The sequence below is a fragment of the Apis cerana genome, linkage group LG15 (genome assembly GCF_029169275.1).
Source record: "Apis cerana isolate GH-2021 linkage group LG15, AcerK_1.0, whole genome shotgun sequence".
Classification (NCBI taxonomy): Eukaryota; Metazoa; Arthropoda; class Insecta; order Hymenoptera; family Apidae; genus Apis; species Apis cerana.
In genome coordinates this window covers 4,679,239-4,701,772 of record NC_083866.1, presented here as the reverse complement: position 1 = coordinate 4,701,772, position 22,534 = coordinate 4,679,239, and the positions used below count along the sequence as shown (strand labels likewise).

The window sequence follows — 22,534 nt, the reverse complement described above, 5'->3', positions numbered from 1 at the left end:
ATGTATACAATTTTATTATACATCTTTTTCTAGTCTTTCTATCGATTAACTTCAATAAGATAAGTCACATTGCTAGGTAAAAAAGATATAAATTCTGAAGCTGAGAAAAAAAATTCGAAGAAACTCGATCGATGAATTTTATCTTTAATTTTATTTCAATTCTAATCGTTTTCACGCGTATCTTAAACATATTAAACACTTTCTTACGTTCTTTCGATTTCTAAGAATAAATCGTTATTTAATCCAGCTTCTGTTTTCTAGCCATTGATTACGGTATCAAAAGAAATATTTCGATTTTTATTTCTTATTTGGATTTCTCGTATCTACGTATATATATTCTCTATTTTCACCCCGTTCCTTTTACGAATAAAATCTTGAGTTGCTCCAGTGTCGTTAATCTTTATCAAACAATGTTAGTTGGTAATATTTTATATAGTCAAATTTCATTCGATCTTTTCTTCCAATTTTCAAGTATTGCAAACATAATTGTTAATTTATTATATTTATTATATAATTAATCGAAAATTGAATGAATATACAAATACATGTATATATATATATATATTATTTTTTCAGAAGCAATTTCAAGAAAAACGTTCGATGGAATCAAAGCGACCCGGATGTAAATAAAAATAAATAACTATTGGTACGAAGAATTAATGAATAACAGGTTTATAGAATTCATCGATAAATCGAAGAAAAAGCAGAACGAGCAGCTTTGACTTTAGATATAAAAATCAGGCCTCGTTCGATGTCTCGAAGGTAAAATCCTTGGACGCTTCATGTCTCTAGCTATGTAACCTGCTTTACAATTATGTTTTTTTTTATTGACCCACTTTTGTGTAATTGTCCACAGGATATGACGATAATCCAGTTTGACCACCGCTTATACATAATTCCTGCAAGGAAAGAGTATAAATATTTCATTCTCTTGGTGGATTATTACTGTTTGGGTTAATAAGAAGAGAAAATTGTGAATGAGATTGTTTATCGATTCGCTGCAGGTATTCGTTCAATTCGTTGCGTTAATTGCGTTAATTAAAAAATTACGGAATAGATTAATATAGTAAATTCGTATAGTAAATTCTTCTTCCTTTTCTTTTATGATCAATCAAACGTAAACAGATAAGATTTCCGTAAAAATTACAGTAAGATCGAGTACAATTTACATAATCGATCCGTAATCGTATATAAGTAATGAGGTTAATAATCATATTTAATCTCTCTCTAATCACCATACTTGTATGACGAAAAAGCTTATTCCGTTTCAATTGGATAACAACTTGGATAAGTTACATATACATGTTATTATGTATGTTCATAACACGTTAAACGATACGAGTGAAATAATACTACGAGATAATATTACCAACATAACCAAGATGACAAGTAACAATTATTTAAAGAATTACATCATGGATAAAAATTTCGTACGGGAACAGAAGATGAGATAAATAAACAAAATTTGACAAATCCTTTCTTCTCGTGGCCAAATTCGTGGAAATCCATCCATAAATAACCGCAATTTATTAACAAAGCCACGCCGTGGATACTTTTTTTTTTCTCTTTCCCGAAGAAACAATATCAAACGACACGACACGATTTCCTCGTGAACGTAACGTAAAGGGAAAAAAAAAAGAAAGAAAAGAAAAGAAAAAAAATTGACGTCAAACGAGACTGCGCCACATTTCACGGAAACGGAATCAAGACGTTTCGAATCAACGAATTGGGATAATAAAAAAAAAAATATAATAATAATAATAATAGTCCTCCTACTTCGCATAATTTGCGAATAATTTCATTGTTTCGAGTAAACTCGAGCTATCGTCAGAGAATGTCGTGGAAAGGAGAAGGCTCGTCATCATTTACGGTTCGCTCATCGTCTTACGTTCGCTGCTTCCAATTGGCCTCCATTTTCGCGCCAATAGTTGCGCCCCATAGATCTCGTATGCATGATTGCTCGGGAACGCGATCCATAAACGATAATTCCGCCCCGGTGAAAGTACCGATCGTCGATAATTATCGAACTTCCGGATAAAAAGGACCGTTTCATTTTTATTCTCAATTCGAAGCGAGGCGATCATTATTGTGTTTATGACATGGAATCAGAAAGATATGGTTAAGCTCGCGAAAAAAGAAATGCTCGTAAATACGGTAAAATTGATCGTCTGCTGATACTCGAGGTCACGTGTGAAAATTTCACGGCCTGAATACCGCATCTTGTAAAAAACTTGTCCCCTGTAAAGAAAAAGAAAAAAGAAAAATATGGATTCGGATTATTGAAAAAAAGAAGCGAGAGAGTAAAAACGGAATTATTATTCGATATGTGATTACATTTTAGAATTTTTAACTTTAGAGACTAAAGTATGCTGGAGTATTTTTTTTTTTTTTTTCCTTTAATCGAAGGGATCGAGAAATCAGCATAAAGAACGTTCAGAAATTAATTATACTTACTTTTATTTTTTAATTTTCTAGATTCACTTCTACTTACTGTGCACTGTAATAAAATGATCAAATTTTTGAATCCATTTTCCAAATCCCAATTATCATGGTTTTATCGAAAACTACTTGGCATAATTTCACTTTGTGGTTTAGCAAAATTAAAATTTATTAAAAGCTTATATAGTATTATATCCAGGGCAGGATATTCGATAAGACATTGATGTAACTAACTGGTTTGGTGATTTTTCGTCTTCTAAAAACTCGAATAAGTATTTCATAATTAATTATTTCGAATCGTTCAAATCATTCGTTTGCGAACAAAAATTTGTATCATTAAAAAAAGCGTTAAATTATATTTCAAATTATTATTTCAGACGCATTAAACATTTAATATATATATATTATTTTAACAAAAACTTGAAAAGCTGGTATTAAAGAGCACGCTAATACATATTTATAAATACCCTATTTAAACTTCATCAATCTAACCGCCCAAAGGTTTTTTACCGGTAGAATTAACAATTATGGTTAGACAATAGTGGTAGGATGCGCGCATAATCGGCGCATAATGATGCAAATTACAATTTCCGCGTACGTTTTCTTGCCTTTCGTTTTCGATTTCAGTTGCACGGTACGTGCGATGAACAAGTGGGGCAACGGTGATGAACTGGCTGATGATCGCAAGCCTTGAAACCGGCGCGTTTTGACATAATCAAAAAGATTAAAACGTTTAATTACAAATTCTAAACAGTGATAAACATACACACGGTGAACGACCTCGATTCTCGATTAAAGGAAAAATGCGGCAAAAATGTGTTGCATGAAAATTGAAACGGTAGAACAGGACGATGCTATAAATGACCGATAAGACACTTCTGGCCTGGAAAGAACACGTGCGCGCGCTCTCCCCTTTCAGTTATTAATCTCAGTTATTAATGTTTAACGTTTCTTCGCCATTTATTTCCATGTTGCGCGGATAAAACGAGGAATGAAATGTGTCGTGTCGTCACTTGCGAGCGAAATGACACGAATTTTTACGAGGCGGTAAATCATCTGTGAATTAAGAAATAAAATAAGAAAGTGCGGAATAAATAGAAGAAAAGTTAAAAGAGAAATGGAGCGATTGGCGACGATGAAAAATCGGGGCATTTGGTGTTATGAGATTTTTTTTTTTTTCGATGAATAATTATTGACTTAAACTTTATTGCCTCTGGAACTGGATCAATGGATTTAGAAAGTTTTTCGATCGATCGTATCGCAATTTGATTAATTAATAAATCAACGTTATAAAACCGAGAGTAACGAATTTTCAATTCATACGGGTTCCCTAAGAAGGCCGCGTCTTCGTTCATTTTTTTAATTATCAAGAAAAGGGATAGGGTACTGTCAAGAAGGACATATACATATCAAAAACTGGGCGTATATAAAGTTTATCGAATAATTGATTTCAATTTACTGCGATCGATTTTCATTTGTAACGTGGCCATTTACGTTACCAGAAAAATCAAATAGAATAAGCAATAAAATTTGATAGATCGTGATTTAAAGGTTAGTAGCATAACATTTCATCTAACTGCATCCGGCGTTTATTATATTATCATGTCACGAAATGTAATGCGAATGAAACAAAAAAAACAATACAATATTTCGAGATAAATTTCAAGCACTGGTAATCATTGCTTGAAACTTGAAACATATTTTTATAGAAACGACGCGTTACTCCATCTGTTGGAGGGTTGAAAAAAACAGAAATTAAGAGTACAATCCTTATCCCCCAACAATTTACTGTACGACTCTTCAATAATTTCAAAAATTCTTAATCCTCCTTCAATAAATAACCCTCTCCTTTCCATCCGTCCAACAAACTTTCCAAATTAAAAGAAAGAAAATTTCAAATTTTCAACCAAACTATCACCACGTTAAAAAAGAAAAAGAAAACGAATGACTTTACACGATGATCGCTATTAGCACTGTCAGTTAAAAGAATCTTTATAACTATCATTCGAAACTCGAACAACGAAAATAAAACTTCAACTTCCAAAGAAAAAGAAAAAGAAAAAAAAAAAAATTCCAAAAACTGCAAACTGATCATCGATGTCAAAGTGTCACCATCTCTTGGCGGAGGCGGTAAGCTGAACGTCGTAGTAAGGTGGTGGTCGCGCAGGCGTGCATGCGTTATCGATAACGGCATCGAAGGGGTGAGAAGCAGAGGAGAATAGAGAGAGAAGTGTCGGGATCGAAAGGTCGAGCAAGCTGGCGATGGGGCGATATCATCGCGTTATGCAACGGTTCGATTCAGTCGGCGGCGTGAGACGCTATATGTCTTAGGCGTCTGAGCGTCCTCTCTCGAGGATCAGGCCGTATGAAATCGTCCTCTCGTCTTAGAATCGAGCGCGCCGAGCGAGCGGACAGAGGCAAAAAAAGCTGGTGCTGGCGCGTGGTGGGGGTGCCTGGCCAGAGGAAACAGGTGTGTGAGAGAGCAGCCGATAGGAGAAGGAACGAGTGGCAGGAGCTGGAGGAGCAGCTGGCAAAATGTCGAAGGAGAGAATCGACATCGAGAAACCGTATTGGGATCAGAGCACGTACAAGGGTAGGGCGCTTCACTTCCTCGCTGTAACGAACCCTTTGAATTTGTTTGTCACCGGGAAACAGCTGGAGCATGCACGAGACGTGGTCACTAAATACAGGTAATTAACACGCATTGGCTTCGTTACACCTAATGTGATTGTCGAATTGAATATGATATTATTCCCCAGGAAAGGGGACAGTCTGGCGGAATTGAATATCACGGAGGACGAGTTGTGGAGATGCAAATACTTGTACGACAGCGCGTTCCATCCCGACACGGGAGAGAAAATGTTCCTGATAGGTCGGATGAGCGCCCAAGTACCGATGAACATGATGATCACCGGCTGTATGTTAACGTTCTACAAGTGCGTAACGAATTTTTACGTTAATCTTAGCGATATGAAAATTCGAGTAAGAAAATTGGGACGGTTTATAACTGTTTGTATCGTGGCGTTGAATTGATAAACATTTGTCGGACCTTTCACCTTTCGCGAACTATCGAATCACGATTTATATTTGCTTGTTCAATTGTATTACATCGGGGAGATATATAAACACGGGTAATCTATATGCGAAAAAATTTAATTTAATTCAAATTTATCGTGTTGCAGCATAGATTTGCATTCGTGGAGAGAGATAATAATGCAAATTTTGTGAAATGTTGTGAAAAAAAAACAATACGAATTTTTGAATAATTTTTTTATCACGCGTATTCTTATTAACATATTTAATTTTCTCTAGAACGACAACGCATGTCGTGTTCTGGCAATGGGTGAACCAGTCGTTCAACGCTATCGTCAATTACACGAACCGTAGCGGATCGAGTCCGATTCCCACACACACGATCTTGCAAAGTTACGGTATTGCAACTGGAGGAGCTGTAATAACAGCCCTCAGCCTGAATCGACTATTCCGGAATGCACCACCTCTGGTGTGTCGATTGGTGCCATTCGCAGCAGTGGCCGCTGCCAACTGCGTAAATATTCCCTTCATGAGGATGTTAGAGCTCCAAAACGGTATTGAATTACAAACAGAGAAAGGAATAAAGATTGGAAACAGCAAACGTGCCGCTAGAAGGGCGATTGCCGCCGTTACTCTGTCCCGTATCCTTATGGCCGTACCGAGCATGAGTGAGTATTTAAAATAAAATGTTGGAATATATTATGAAATTTTCATCTATTTGTTGAATAATTAATATTTTACGCGTTTATTTTTAGCAATGGCGCCCTTCATAATGAATGTAATAGAACGACGAAAATTGTTATGCGGGGCGAAATGGGCTGTCGTACCTATACAAGTTTTAATTTGCGGAATTTGCTTAACATTTGCCACTCCTCTTTGTTGTGCGCTATTCGAGCAACGAGTACCCATCTCGGTAGACGATCTGGAACCAGAAGTACGGGAACAAATACTCTCCAAGTATCCGAATCTTCAAACAGTGTATTACAATAAAGGTCTTTGAACGAATTTAAATATCGAAATACTGCCAAAGAAAGCGTGCGCGCGATTGAAAAAATACATCGCGAGAAGAAGCGAATTATAATTGTAATATTTCTATAGAAATAGAATCAACGATTCAATAACGATTCTATCAGAATCGAGATGCAGATGTAAACATATCCAGTTTTATTCTCTGGTATATATTACAATTACGTGTTGCAACTATAAAAAAAAAAAAACAAGCAAAGTTAAGTAACGAAGACAATAAAAAAACGGTACAATGATATTTATTGAATGCAATTTAATTTTTGACAATATTAAAACGCGATAAATTTAATTCCAGCTTCTCCTGTTTTAAACCACTCATATCTGGTCCAATCGCTCGTACTGGAGGTATAGATTTAATTTTTCGACCGTATTGACTTGTTTTTCTCTTCCACAAACCGCTTCTCGGTCGATTTCCGAGCTCTCTATTTTTCTGGGCGCTACCAATCGGTATCAAATTATGTTCGGTGTTTGACAGTCTACCGACTGTTGCCATGCAACTTTGGTGTAAGCTGAATTCCCTCTTACTTGGCATTTTAACGATTACACGGTCAGGTCCATCTCTTTTTAATATTGTACCGTACGTTCCGGCGGAATGAATAAGAGAACCACCTAAACCTGGATACTTTTCCACGCAATGGACGATTGTACCTTTGGGTAATGCACCAAGCGGATAAGAATCTCCCTCGTAAGCTCTGACTGGATTCAGAGGGATACCTTTATGAGTACGAATTATATCTCCAACTTTCATATTTGTAGTAGCGAGGATATATTGCATGTGACTGCCACTTCCGATCAAAGCCACGTTTGACGTTCTACAACCATCTTTTATTATTGCCAAAACTTTGTCTTTCTTTGGAGGTTCATTGAGATCAGTGGGTCCATCCCTGATCCATCTAATCCAATGATATTTGTGTTTAATACCTCCACCGATTCCTTTGGCCACTAGTCTTCCTGTTTTTAAACATAAATGATATAATGGATGAATAATTTAACGTTAATTCGTTAATCGTGTTAATCGAAATTCTCGCCAGAATAGAAAACTATTTTATCAACTGATGATTTCATTATCAAACGAAAAGAATCTAAATATACTTTGAAAATTAATTTACCTCGTCAAAATCAATATCATTTATTATATCTCATGGATATAAAGTAAAAAATTTAAGTAAAATATGCACCTGTAACAGGATCTCTGCCTCCTAAATTCGTAACCTTTAAAGGTTCGATTGTGTATTCATTTTTGAAATGTACAATTCTTCTATAGCTCTTCCCGTTGATTCCAGGTTTTCCACTTTTCACTAGATTCCATTGATTCCTCTTTGGCTGTATTTGACACGATATCGAAGCAGTTGTATGACAAATTTCTGCGACGTATTTACCGAAAACACGACTTATCAACGACATGGTAGACATCTTGATACGAATCGATTGCAGCGCCATCATCGCGTCTTAAGAGTTTAAATCGAGCAGTTGTCAATAGATGTCGTCACCAACGTTTCAAACGAATTCTAATTCGTTAGTTTCCGATTTGACTAGTTAGCAGAAGTGCTTTATGTCGAATAAATTTTGAATTTCGCGTTAATTCATGTTAATAAATTTGCTTTAGCGTGGATTGATACTAGTGTTACGAAAGTGTGAAGCAGAACGTAGAGTGAGATCTTCTAAAAATCAAGGATCGTCTCATACACTAAGAAATACGATCTTCGATGCTTCCTGTCAAGGACAACGCAATTAGCCAACGATTGAAAATGGAAAGCAAGACGAGACTCATCTACAACGATGAAAAATAGGGCGTGCCGGATTCATCAGGTACGTTACCGAGGCCATTATATTTATACGAAAGATAAAACACCGTTATTGGAAATCAATAAATGATTTTCCGTGCTGACGAGCAATGCATCGCCGTTTCATGCTAAATTTTCACCGGTGCATAAATATAAAATGCATTATCGCCGGTGCACGTTAAATCTCTCCCGTACACGGGAAAAAGTGCGAGTGGTGAGCCGTTAAATAACGATACGCGTATAAAATACGCGGGAACAGCGCGAGCGCGCCCTCGCGGGCCCCCCTTCTCCACATACATATACATATGCATATATATATATATATATATATACATAACGACTGATCGTAACCTCTTTAAAAAAAATTGATAATAACATCCCTCCCCCTTCCCCTTCCCTAAAAAAATATCATTCTCGCGTGAAAATGCCTCCAACTATGATCGAAATCACGTGATACAAATCATAATACATCGAGGCACGCGTAATCGCGTTTGAATAATTCTCGCCAGGTTTAATCGTATCCCGTTTGGCGGGCATTTTGAAATAATAATACCGAGTAAACGGTCGTGTAACGACCGTGCGGAATAGCTGCCTCTCTCCCAAGAAGAAAGCCTCTTCGCTCAAAGGAGCAAGAACGCGCGAGTTATACGCGAGCCTTGTACTCCTCCTCCTCCTCCTCCTCCTCCTCCTCCTCCTGGCGAAGGAACAGTGGTTAGGCATTGGTGCGACGAGGATGGCCTCGGGACGAGGGGTCGGTGGGGACGAAGGGTTGAAAGGGGTGGGGAACGCTTAATTGGCCTGGGGTAATTATTTTATTAAGTGAGAAGATGGCGGATGGAATGCTAAGAGAGAGCATGCTGGTGCGGTCTGGCGGGTAGACTGTCAGGGGCGGCGGGCAGGAGGGGCGGGAGGTGGAGGCGCGAAGGGTGGAGCGAGCAGTGGCGGCGGCAGGTGACGGTGTGGAGAGCGTTTAAAATACCTACGTACCACGAACGTGAATACCGCGGAGCCAGTCGGTGTATATGCGAACGCGGCCGCAACTTTCCGCCATGTACGTGTCTCCGCTGCTCGCGTGCACGCGTGATTCTCCTCTCATCTCGTCGCTTATACATATACACGTACATATATACATATAAAATATATATATATATATGCGTTCATGCGCGGTTCCACACGCGTCGAGAAAGGGATGGAAAAGCCGCGAGAAGGGTCTTTCCGTGCGGAGAAAGAGGAGACGTTGGTTCGGATGGGAAAAGAAAGAGAGAAAGCGAGAAAGGGAATGAGGTAAGGGGTTGAGGAGGGTGGAAACCGGTGCTTGCGCGCGCGTTCAACGTTTCTCTGTTGGTTGCGAAGGAGGAACATCTATTACCCGGTACATGGGCCGGAGGGGGAGGGGTGGAATCGCGTGGAGGGAGGGGTGCGGGCAAGAGTAGTCGAGCGGCAAATTGTCCGCCATCTTACCCACCTTATACCTTATCTCACACCCTCACCGTAACCACCCTTATCCCCCTTCCTCCGTGGTCTCCTCCTCCAGCCGGTTCTTCTCTCATCCCTACACACAGGTTCACCATCCACCCTCGCCCTCCCCCATCCTCCATCTTCCTCCTCGCTTTCTCTCCACGTTCCCCGCTACCGCCTCGAAAGCTTTAGATTACCTACCCCTTATAAGCGCTCGTGTTGCCCATTTATTACCACGACTCTCGCGACTGGTACGAGACCGAGACCACCACCTTCCTCGCTTCCCTTCTTCGTTTTCTATTTCTTTTCTCCTTTTTCCTCTCCCTTTTTTCCGTTTTCTCTTTCTCTTTCTTTTCTTCTCTCTTCTCCCTTTTCCACCCGCCCTCGCAACGTTCGTTTATTCGTTCGTTCGTTCGTTTCTTCGTCGTTCTAACCACCCATCCCGACTCTCTTCCAATGGTGTTCGTTTATTTCTTCCTTTCTTACGTCACGCCAACGATTCTCGTTACATTTAACGCTTCTACTGTCGGCGTTCTACTACCGTATATACCGAGAGGAATCGACGAATAACACGATTAGTCGAATTTGCGGGAAATGGTCTGCACGTCTACGCGATTCTCGCGATCCCTTTTCCAGAAGAGAGGGCTAAGAAGAGGATATTTAAGCTTGTACTCGAGATTTCTTGCAAGAATACTCCGTCTTATTTTTTTTTTTTTTTCCCCTCCTTTTGCACGATTATTATTCGAGAAAGTTTGGAGACAGCGTTCGAGCGTTGAAACACGAATATTACGTTTAAAAAGATCTCCCTTCTTTTCCTTTTTTTTTTTTTTTTTTTAAAAGTTTCCGGTTATCAGTCTGATTCGAGATAACCGTCCCGCTCCTCAAACACGGGCGGAGAGATACTTCTCAATATTAGTCACGCGAGGAAAGTTTCGGGATGGTGGAAAAAAGAAAGAGAGGGAAAAAAAAAAAGAAAGAAAAGCCCGGAGGAAAGCTGCGAAAAAAACAAGGAAAGGTGGTAGGAGGACGATGGTCTCGGTCGATGAAACGTTTCCGCAGGGACGAGTTGCGGATGAACTGCGCGTCGAGAAAGAAAAAGAGGTGTACGAGGGTAAACGACAAAGACGGGAAGAAGCGTTAGATAAAAATAAAAAGAAGGAGACGAGGAAGAGCGAAATACTCTGAGAGAAAAAAAAAAGAAACGCAAGCGGTATAGAACGAGAAAGAAAAAAAAAAATAGAAGAAGAACCGATGGAAAGAAGCAGGACACACAGGGATGGCATTTTGCATCGTAAAGTTTCGCGAACTGCCATGGCCACAGAGACGAAAAGGATGGAAGAACAAAGAAACACGGGAATAGAATGGAAAAGAAAGAATCATCGTTGATTTCTTTTTTTTCTTTTTTTTTTTTTCCTCTTTTCCTTTGACTTATTTCTGTTCGTTTCCTCTTAATTCATCGGAGAGCGAAGAATCGTCATTGTAGGATGAGCAAGCCTCGGAGAGAAGAGAATCAAGTTTGATCGAAGGGGATGAGTAGCGGGAAGAGGGAGAGGGACGGAAGGAGGAAATCAGATAGAGATCAGAGAGACGAAGGAAAGATATACGGAAGGGAGGATGGCAACAAGAGCATCGGAGGCGGGTGACGGTGATGGTGAAACGGGACGAAGCGGCGAAAGAAAGACGGAGGGAGAGGGAAGAGCGGTAGGATGAGAGGATTGCCACGAGGAGGTGAGGAGTCAGGAGGATGCGGTCGAAGGAGGGTGCAAATAATAACAATAATCATATTTCCCGGCAACATGGCCGCTGAAAGAGGGTGGCCGCGCAGGCTGGGCCGCGTAGGAGGGAAACGAGGGTAGGGGTGAGGCAGCCAGGCAGCCAGGGAGGGTTATCATAATATTACAAACCACCGCCGCAGGGATGTATCTATACAACCCCTCGCCCTCACCGCCGTTCACCATCCCTCTTTCTCTCGCCCCTCCATCTGTCCCATTCTTGCCTCCACTATCTTCCTCAACGATTCCTCATCCTCCTCCGCTTCCTCCTCCTCGATCCGCCTGTTCCACTCGGCCTCATGGCGAGGATTCACGGTGTATTCGTACGTATATACGTATGTATATATATATATATATATATATAGCTAGCTAAGCCTTGTGCGATTCGCGCGAATCGCAGTATCCGGCAATTGTCGCCGGTTATATACACCCTCGCACCTCCCTTTTGGCTGCAACCACCTCCTCCGCCTCACCCTCTCCTCGCATCTCGCCGTTCCTCGCTGAATACGATCCCCGTAGAAAATGTACATCCGCGACATGATCAGGCTTTAGTTTCCACGCCCAGCGGTGGCTCTCGTTCGCCGGAGAGATACTCGCTTGACGAGACACGTCCGCGGCAAGCCCCCCTTCCTTTCTCCACCACCTACGCCTGTCTCGATAAAGGGGGACACGTTGGAGAAAAATAATTACCTATAAATCCGTCCGCGACGAATTCAATGCTTTTCATTTCAGCTCGCGCTTTTTATCCGACCGCGCCGACCCATTGTCCGCCGCCATTCCCCCGCGTGTTTCTCCACGCTCGATTGTCTTTGATCGGCGGACCGAACTGAAGACAGTTTTTTTCCCCCCATGGATGGAACAAATTTTATCAATTTCTCCACCCCCTCATCTCCCCTTTTCGTTTCGAATTTTGTTCTCGATCGTTCCGAACAATCTATATAAAAATATATACAACAAATCTTAAAATACATACAACAATTTCGCGCGAAGAATCTTGGAGCGCTGTCGCGAGAATCGGAGAAGAGGAGTGTTTTCTAGATTGGAGAAAGAGAAAGAGGGAGGGAAAAAATATCGCAGGAGGCGAAGAGAAGAAGACGCGGCAGACAGTCTGTCTGCGGAAGAACCGGTCGAGTTAATTTCATCCAGATGTTGGAGGAGTTGAGAACGGTTCGTTCACTTTTCCACCATCTACTCTTCTACTAGAGGAGGAGGAGGGTGATCCTGTGAGGAAGGACGTCCTTGTCGGAGGTCGGAGACAACGAATGGAACGCTTGCACGGATACGGATTATTTTGCCCGGCGTGGAAGGGACGCGGAGTGGAAGGATCCGCGCGGTGAAAACTAGGTGTTACGAAGTAATTTCAGAGAGAGAGAGAGACGGGGGCCGGCGCGATACGCGCGCTCATTCAGCGATAATTATGTCATTTACCGAGTACTCCGCCGCTCGACTGCGCCGCGTTACGGAAATTACGAGTCTCGCGTGCGGCAATATTATTCTAATTATGGAGGCTGCCGTTTCAAATTGCGAAAGTAACGCTCTATTTATGCCGCCATCGCGCGACGCACCACCGCCCCGGAATGGGAATACGTAAATCGGCCGGGTAGTTGCCGGCGAGATTTCAAGTGGAAACCATACCTGTTATGAATACCGCTGCAAATTTCAATCCTCTATCTCTCGTGTATCTTCATTTACGTATAATTGAATCGCGCCGATTATATAAGAAAAAGTTCCTTCCGAGATTCTCTCAAGTTTAAAAAAAGAAAAAAAGAAGAAAAAAGAAAGGGAAGATTAAAAATCACTCGAGGAGTCGATAATTTTCCGATCATATTCCTCTTTTTCTTCGTAATCCTCCAACTCTCGACTGTTGGGTTCAATTTCAAGGCACCGGCACGCTCGAAACACCCTACCTGATAATTAATCCACAACAGCATTCGGCGCCCTATCCGATTATCATCGAATGCATTAAAGTCGACGCATCCAGCCTCCTCCGAACGCTTAACTTCGCGTTAAGAAGATTAAAGGGCCTCCTCCCCCGCTAAGGTGTCCAAAGAGGCGGTGAAAGCCGAATCGGAGTCGCGCACACGGTAAAATTGCTGAAAGCCGTCTGCGGAGGAGCAAGCGTCCTCGCGATCTATCCAGAAAAGGATGGAAAAAAGGGTGGACCGTTATATACACATACACACACACATATATATGTACACGTAGACCGGAAAAAGATCCGGAGCTTGGCACCGCGAGCGCATCGGTCTGAGGAGGGAGGGTGTTGGTGTCGAGGAAAGGGGGTGGTGAGTCGGGACCGGTGGAGGATCGGCCCCCCCGGGGTAAGAGTGGCGAGATCGGAGGCGGCGTGAAGGGTGAAAGGAAGCACTTAAAGAATTATCCGAACTCGCAGGAGGGGATGGGATTCCTCGCAAGCACGTGCAGCCTTTCCCAGGCCAACACCTAATACCTACTAATACCGTGCCGTGTATCTATCTACCCTTTTACCGCCCTGACGCGAGTCCTACGAGGCCAGAGACTACGGAAAGAGTAAGTAGGGTCGTGTTTATAAGTGGATACCTACGTAGTGGCGGGCTGCGGACCACCCCGAAAGACCGAAAGGTCGACCCGGATCTACCAACGCCCCCCGGACCATCCGGGATAGGATAGGGGAAGGGGCAGAGGGAGAGAGGGGCTAAGATGCACACACCTCGTCCGTGTGCACGATACAGGCTGGTCGACGATAAAAAATAGATCTTGGATCTTGGCTCTTGGTCGTTCCTTCCGGATAACGCGCGCTTTTCCACAGAATGTTCCGCCCCGTTCAGTTCGATTTCTTTGTTCCAAAGAGAAATCTTAAGATTATTATTATTATTATTATTGTTATTATTATCGTAATTAGTAATCGTCTAGTAAGTGTCTCTTTCAATTTCTTCCGTTTTCAACGCGTATGCGGCCAACGCGGTGTCCTTCCGGAAATCCCTAGGGCGTCTCCTCCGCGGCAGACTGCCGGTCTAGGGCCCGAAATTCGTCCTCCCTTCCCTCGAGGAGAATTCCCAAAGTTTTTCAACCACGTACACGCGTCTGTTTCCGTGCGTACGCCCAGAGTCAGAAACTCGGGGAGAATCTCGCAACGCACGTGTTCCCAACGCATTCTCCGACAAATTGACTTCAGACCTCGGCGCGGCCCACGGTCTTCCCTCTCCCTTCCCTCCGCCGCTCGGAGCTCGACGACGTCGTGGCACCCTCTGAAAACGATCCTCTCCCTCTCCCTCCCCCCTCTCTCTCGTCGCGCTCACGACGACGCCTTTATTATTAGCCGCGGCGAAGCTAGTTAACCGAGTTAGTTAAGTGAGAATTATTATTTAGCTGTCCCTGTCCCGGCCTCCTGCCTCATCCGTGACACATTCTGCCCCCCCTCTCCCCCACCGCGTCCACGTCCTCTTGGGCTGAATGGAAGAGGCGAGGACTCGACGGTGTCGAGTAGTTGAATGCCGCGTAGTATGGAGTCTCGTGTTATACATAGAGAGGCGCAAGTCGGTTCCCACTCGTCGCCGCCGGTTGTCGTCGCCGCTTCGTCTTCTTCCACTCGCCGTCTTATTTGTCCAGGAGGGCCGAGGTGTCGAGCACTTTACGATTTCCGACCTCGCTTTTCCATACCGTTCCTTTCTCCCTCGCTCGATTCGAGGAGAAGATTCGAGGTTGCTCCTTTAACGCGGTATTATACACACGCGAGGCGAATATTTAGGAGGGTATTTAGAGGTGGAGAATTAGGGGAGGGGGAGGCGAGGCGTGTTGGTTTTAGTCGGATGTTCGGGGGATTAATGGCGTGGCAATGAACGTGCTTGAGCTTGCGAGGCGAATTTTAATTGCGTCGGTAAACCGTGAGACAACCGGGAAATATTGTACACATCTGTTTCTAAGACGCTTGCTCGTTTTCGTTTTTTCGGGGAGGGGCGGGGTTTTTGGAGAGGACTTCGAAAGGACGTGGATAATCGAACGAAGGAGGGTATTCATCTCTTTTCCGGAAAACGGAATTGGAAACTTGGTGGAGATGAAATTTTGATCGTTTCTTATAAATTTTAAGAGGAAGATCCCGATACAATTTTGATTACACAAATTTTACTCTAACGTCACGACGCTGTTCACGCGTAATCAAGTGTGCCCTTAAATCGTCCCCCTGGTGCATCTACTTATCAGATCAGCTGAGAGTTTCTCACAGTTCACCAGCCTCCCTTTATTTACCCATTGTACCATTTCGAATCTTACTTTCTTCGAATCATTTTATCGGACAATTCATTCCAATTTTAATGAGATGTTGCTTCGACGATTCTCTCTTCGATCGTCATCTTCGAAACGTTGTAAACTCTTTGAAAAAAAGCTCTATTTTCTTCCAAACTTTCTTTACTTCTTCGATCAACAGCGACAACTTGGAACTTCCCTAATAACCCTTCGATGATTCTATTCTATCTTAAATCACCGGATCGAAACTTTTATCGCTTATACGAAAAGGATCTGTAGAAAAAGAAATCATCTCCACGGAATTCTTCATCGAGAGAATCGTTCGCCATCCCTTAAACACGCCTTCTCCGCTCGTAACTTTTAAATTCGAACGTAACACGGTCCTCGATGATCCTCCACCCCTCCTCTTACCCCCGAATCGCTAGAAATCCTGACCAGTCACGGTTCATCGAGGATCACCCGCCACTTTAGGAGTATACGCGGATAAGTCGGCTCCGGGGAATCCAAGAGGATTCTACGCTTCCTGGAACCTGGATGGACCCGGTCTGAGGGGAAGAGGCGAAATACGGATGGAAGAAAGAGAGAGAGAGAGTTGGAAATCGAGACGGAAGAGCAGTCGATGCTCTTATCTGTCTACGGATACGTCGTAACGATTACCCGCCTCGGTCTCTCTGTATATAGGTGCACGAAAAGGAAGGGTCTCTTCTGCTCGAGTTCTCGAGAGTCCAGGGGAGGTCATAGGATATACGTTCGCCAGTTTAGAGGATACATTTTCCAACGGAACCTTCCCCCAACGGGGATACGACTGCCTCTTAATTAGCTCTTAAGCGAAAGGCAATTTGTACGCGGATATAAGCCGAAGTACAAACTCTCTCTCTCTCTCTCTCTCTCCTTTCCCTTCTTCTTCCAATTGTATCTTGCTCGCTCCCTCTCTCTCTCTCTCTTTTCCTCCGTTTCCTCCGGTGTTTCGCAAGCGTTTACGCAAAGTTTGAATCGCGACCGCGGCACTGAGAGAAAGATCGTTACCGCGTAAGAGAATCTAAGTAACCTCTCCGATCCAGTTACTTGGAACTTGTTGTTCCACAAGAGGGATTCCTCTTTGTTGCGAGCTCGCGCAGGTAGCGTGCCTTTAGAGAGAGAGAGAGAGAGAGAGAGAGAAGTTCGCAGAACGAAGTAATTGAGAGGGATCGGCTTACAATTGATCGAAGATTGGCAAAAAACAAGGAAGTCGATGCTTTTCTCGAAATTCCGCAATGCCTCTGTCAAATTAATTGATTCCGAGGATTTAAGTAAGCACACCGCTTTCTAATTTCGATATCTTGATTAAATGAACGATAAAATTGCTCGTTGAACAAAGAAGCCTCCTGTTTCTGCTTTTCAAAAATTTCCAAAGGATCCTTTGGAAGTGGATTCTTTCGCGACTGGATATCGATTCAAAAAACAAAAAGAGGAGGACACGAGAACCGGTGGAAGATCCACGAGATCCACGCAGCTGAAACTCGGGCGAGCGAGAAAGCGAGCGGATAAATTACCGGGCGAGATTGCGTGGAATGAAAACGGGCAATAAAGATATCGCGGGGAGGCGTGGAGGGTGGCGAGAGCCGCCGCGGGGAGAAGGAATTTTCGCATTCATACGAAACGTCGTTGCATGATAAAAAAAAAAAAAAAAATTCGTGCTCGGGGGGTGGCAAGCGCCTCGCCAGGCGCGATGATGCGGAATAGAGGCGGGCCAGCCTCATATCGTATTAATAGGCAATCCGGACAGCAGAGGGGGGGTGTCATAAACTCAAACCCCTAATACTCGCCTAAACTACCTCGGTTAAATAATGGAATCCCTATTCCCACCTCCATCGCCTCCTCTTCTGCAATTTCCCTCCCTCCCTCCCTCTCTACACATCTATCTTGTTATCTATCCGTCTCCGTCTCTCTCCACCTAGGTTATTCCCTCCTCACCTAGTAGCACGGAAACTACTACCACTATTACAACTACTACTACTACTATTACTACGAGAGGGGGAAGGGAGGGAGGCTTTGTACTTCTCGTTGCGGCTTCCTCTCGCGGCGGCGAGAATATCCGTGCACCACCGAGATATCGGTGTACACCACCATCGTCTCTCGACGATGATCGTCGGCCAAATTAGTTGCCAATGCTCGATTATTCGCCACGGATGAATTCCCCGTTCGAGCAGCGGTATCTCGGTTTCATATTGTTCCCACGAATCTTGGGGCTTAGGTGTCAGATCGAAGCAGACAATGTTTCTTTATTTAGATTTGGATGGAGCGAGTGGAGGATAATAATTAGATGGTTCTCTCGTTTCTATCTCTTAAATCTAGTTAGAATATATCCGTACCGAGCGGATTTGGGATATTCATAAATGACGAATGATCGAGAGAGGGGGAGCATGCCGTGAGGAGATTCTCAGTGGAGCGTTCTAATAAACGTTGTGAGCGAGAGTGGAGCCATTTAATCAAGCACGGATAGCGAAGCGGCGTGATGACGAGGATGTTGAATACGAGAAATCCTGGCCAGGATACGGCCAGGGAGTACGCCCTAAATTTGGCAGGCAATGGGCCTCGAAATTCCTCGAAACGAGATCCGTTCCGAGACACAAATCATCCGCGTTTCGTACACACGCGTTTCCTTCCTCCTTCCGGTGTTTCCACTGTTGACGTCACGGATCATCCAGACTTTTCCTTTTCGACGTTTGTAAAATTGACACGGACAAAGTGGAAGACAAACCGCAAACCCTCTCCCCCGCTGTCCCCTCCCCCTCGCTCGTTAACGAACGCCCCGGGAATTTATAACGTATTAGCGAAGCGATTCGCAGCGGCGCATTAAGTTCTCCCTTCGAACGTTCGAAACAACCCCACACAGCGCGTTCGTCTCCCTATTCGGCCGAGAATAGTCGATCGCCGATCGTTTTCTAATTTGCCGAGCAAACACTCGCGCCGAAACCGAATAGGTTAGCCGGGGCACAATCGTGGAGCCACGGGAAGAGAGGCAGGGGGGAAGGGGGCTCGTGTCCACAGAGAACTGCTGGCACACACGCAGGGTTGAAGAGAAAAGGACGAGGCGAGCAAAGTAAGTACCGGCAAACGAGCCCCTCCTACCCCCTCCCGGCCCGAGTTCTCCCTCATTTGTACGTGCATCTGTGCGTGTAAGAGTCACCATTCCCCGTTCGTGCTCGTGTTTGTATGGGACCGTTTTGTAAAACGTATTTATATCCACCGATTACCCAACTGATTTCATTATTTTTCTCAATTTACAAGAAACCTGCAAAAGATCGATGATCCATACACTTTCAATTTTCCCCCCTCTCTCCGTTCAAGATCCGTTTAATTCGAAAATATTTATCATTGCGATATTTTCACCGACGACATCCGCCGCGACACCGTTTTTCCCCCAAAGTCGAAAAACGAAACAGGTCGACATCTTCGTGTCGGCGGCGTACAGCCGTCCTCCTCCTCCTCCTCCTCTCCCCACCCCTCCTCCACGGTATACTCCACTCCCGCGAGCGTATATACGCGTGTAGCGCACAGGGTCCCACTGCACCCGGGGTAACAGAAGGCAGATCTCTCCCGGGAGACTCGACGCTTGTTTGCGCTGCTTATCATCAGTTCCCATTAATATTAAACCGCATTCAACGAACGAAGCCCGCCCCACGGCGGTCGGCCGATGTGTACATAGGTATAACCGGCAACGTATACACACGTACATACACGCGCATACACGCGCGCGCGCGCGAGTACACCGCCACCGCCACCGCCACCGCCAGTTTACATATATTAAACGCGTGTGCGCGCACCCGCTCCCTCCCCCCTCGACTCGCAGACAACCGAAATTTCGATATAACCCGTGAAAACCCGGCGTCCGTGAACACCACGACACCACGTCCCCCTCCCCCCAGGTGGTATCCGTGAAAGCGGGCGGACACGATTGTACGCGGGGACGATTACTCGTCCGTGAAGCCGTGTATGTGTACGTCGAGCGCGCGAGCGCGACCCAATAGCGCGATATATACGCACATATATATATATATGTGTGTACACACACGTACATTCTGGCCACGCTGTCCACGCGTTACGAGCGATCGAGCGACGAAATCGAGCCGAGGGTGGGTGTAGCCGATGCGCCGTTTCGTGGCCGAGCACGCCGCCGACGCCGCCGCCGCGGCGGCGGGGGGAGGGAGCACGCGGTGCTCAATTTTCACCCTTTGTTTAATCGCCGACCTAGGAGTCGACTACATTAATTTAATACCCCACGCGTGCGCGCTCCCCCTTCGTCGGAGGGAGGGGGATCGTCTTATGGCGGGGGAGGGGGATGGGGTTGTATTAATATTGGCTGGAGGCGTTCTTTTTTTCTTTTCTTTTCGAGCGATCACCTGCGGATTCGCTCCTCTCGTTCCTTGTCGCGAAGTGCGGGTGGGAAGGCGAGAGGAGGGGGGTAGGGGAAGGCGAGGTTTTTATCGAGAGACGGAATTAAGCGTGGTGGAGGAGGAAGGAGGAGAAATTCCGAGGACGGTTTTTAAAAATAACGACGGCTGGTGGGCGCCGTCGCGTGCAATTGTGAACCCGCGCGTGGGTGGTGGATGCGTGAGTGTAAGACGAGAGAATAAGTACACGTCCGTTAATTGGTAATCGGTCCACGTTTGCTCTTTACCTCGGTATCTCTATTATTCTCTTTTAATAATTTCGTTGCAAGTTAAATTGGGTTGAATTTTATTGTCATTTGCTAGATAAAACACTCGAGTCAAAGTTGAAGGGCGATTAGACAGTTCTAGATTAGGCTTAACTGGGAATTGATTAAGCAAGAATTAAAATGAAAATGAAGCTTTATAATACTTTACGTTGTTTCGCGAACCGTTCTTGTAATCTTTAACTGTGCACGCGACCAACCGTCGAGCGGATGTTTTCCAATTTCCCTTTTAAAATTTTTCCGTTTCGCTCTCCGATTCGATTCAAACCTCGTTTCACGCCAATTCCGGATCGGAGGAAATTAATTTTCGAACAATTATCGCGGCCGTGGTCCGACGCCGTAGGTCCGGGGTTTCGGGAAAAAGCTCGATCGCTCGTCTAAAATAAGACGAGTGGCGTGGAATCTCCGGTTGGAAACGCGTAATAGAAGCCGAGAGGGTCGCCCGTTCTAACAGCGGGCGGAACTGTGATCGCTTAGAGGCCAAAGGACGATTCAATTAGAATCGACCAGAGCAATCCTGTACTCCGACTGCTCCCATTGACCGTACACACACACACACATACACACACACTCTCTTTCTCCGTCTCTATCTTTCCGTGTCGCTCCATTCGATCGATCTCTCTTGGTCGCGATTAAAGCACGGGCCGGAGATTTATTGGAGAGGAAAAAAAAGGGAGCTAGCTGGATAATGATGGAAATACGCGAGACATTCAAATTCTTATTATTTTAATTTAGGCCAGGGTCGAAAATAATTTTTAGCGTGTATCAGAATTGAATCTCAATCACAATTTGAAGAATGAAAGTAGTGCGTTACACGATATTCGTGGAAATATTACATTGAATTCGAGGCAAAGATGTATTTTTCTTTTTTTTCTTTTTTCGTCCACCATTGATTCAGCGAATGTTTCACGATTTCGTGCCCCTAAACGTTTGAAAAGTCCGCAGTTGCGTGTCGATTACCGCGTAAAAGAGCGTAAAAATCGAGGACTGAGGAGCCCTCGTTTTACGACCGTGCATCAATAAAAATCTCCCTTGCTCTTCCTCGTTTCTTATTACCATACGTTTGAACGTCGTTACTTTTCTACATTACCTGTTATAAGATCTTACGAACTACCGTTTCCTTATATATTCGTCATATATAGAAATATTCTTTGCAATAGAAACGAAAAAAAAAATGAAAAAAAAGAGGAGAAAATCAGGACGGATCTATCCCCTTCGTGAAAACGACGTAATTCGAAGGAAAGGGAGCAGAAGGGCAGAGTTAACGAAACCGGGTCGGTGCTTGTGAGATAAAAACGGAGGTTTCCTAGCCGAGCAGTCGACGAGTCTCGTTTTTCTATCGCGCGATCGAAACGCTTATTTCCGGAACGTCTTAAGCCCGTTGACAAAATCATTGCCTTCGTTTTATCGCTTCGTGGCTTCGTATATTCGTTTGCGGCCGCGATATGGGCGGTTTCCAGAGAGGAATGGTTTATTCGGTGCAAGGGACAGCCAACCGAGCAGTCATTAACGTTATTACCCGGTGTACTGTTTGCTCAGGATGGCTTAAGCTTTATATAGACGTGCTAGACTTTGTATACCGCGGTATTAATCGTTCTTTTTTTCCCTCCCTTCTTTTTTTTCTTTTTTTTTTTTCTTTTCTTTTCTCAGTTCGTAAACGTGTCCGGGGAAGATTGGATCATTTTTTACACCATGTGTCTTTCGGTGGTTCGCAGACGGTTAATTTGAAGTACGTAATTCGAAGCAATCTTCGTCGGGAAATTTATGACGGTTAATCAATTACCCATACCCTCATCTTTTACAAATATTATTACTTTCCATTCAACGTGGTATTCTTGCTCAAACAACTTTTCGTTTCCTTGATTCAATTCTTATTAAAATTCTTTCCATTCGATGACAGGGTGGAGACAAGAAATTCTTAATAATTAATTTATCCTTGTTTGACTCTCTATCCTTTATTCATTTCTAACATCTTTCACCAAATTAAATTCGATCTTCCATCAAATTAAATTATACGTACACAAATTTTGGATATATATATATATATATACACGTATACTTACTCATGTAAAGAAAAAAAAGACACAAAAATACCCTTATTCAAA

The 22,534-nt window shown here is 43.9% G+C and overlaps 2 protein-coding genes across 2 annotated transcripts; one reads left to right on the top strand and one right to left on the bottom strand.

Annotated features, from left to right (window-relative positions):
- Window positions 1–3,610: 3,610 nt before the first annotated feature.
- On the top strand, window positions 3,611–6,736 carry LOC107994589 (sideroflexin-1). Its single transcript, XM_017051575.3, has 4 exons — window positions 3,611–5,129; window positions 5,199–5,375; window positions 5,752–6,140; window positions 6,228–6,736. Exons 1-4 carry the CDS (start codon window positions 4,975–4,977, stop codon window positions 6,470–6,472), a joined length of 966 nt encoding a protein of 321 aa, XP_016907064.2. The 5' UTR covers window positions 3,611–4,974; the 3' UTR covers window positions 6,473–6,736.
- On the bottom strand, window positions 6,722–8,250 carry LOC107994590 (large ribosomal subunit protein uL2m). The gene is made up of 2 exons (XM_017051576.3): window positions 7,677–8,250; window positions 6,722–7,449 (listed from the first exon to the last, which is right to left on the bottom strand). The coding sequence occupies exons 1-2, from the start codon at window positions 7,939–7,941 to the stop codon at window positions 6,752–6,754; spliced, it is 963 nt and encodes a 320-aa protein (XP_016907065.3). The 5' UTR covers window positions 7,942–8,250; the 3' UTR covers window positions 6,722–6,751.
- Window positions 8,251–22,534: the final 14,284 nt, after the last annotated feature.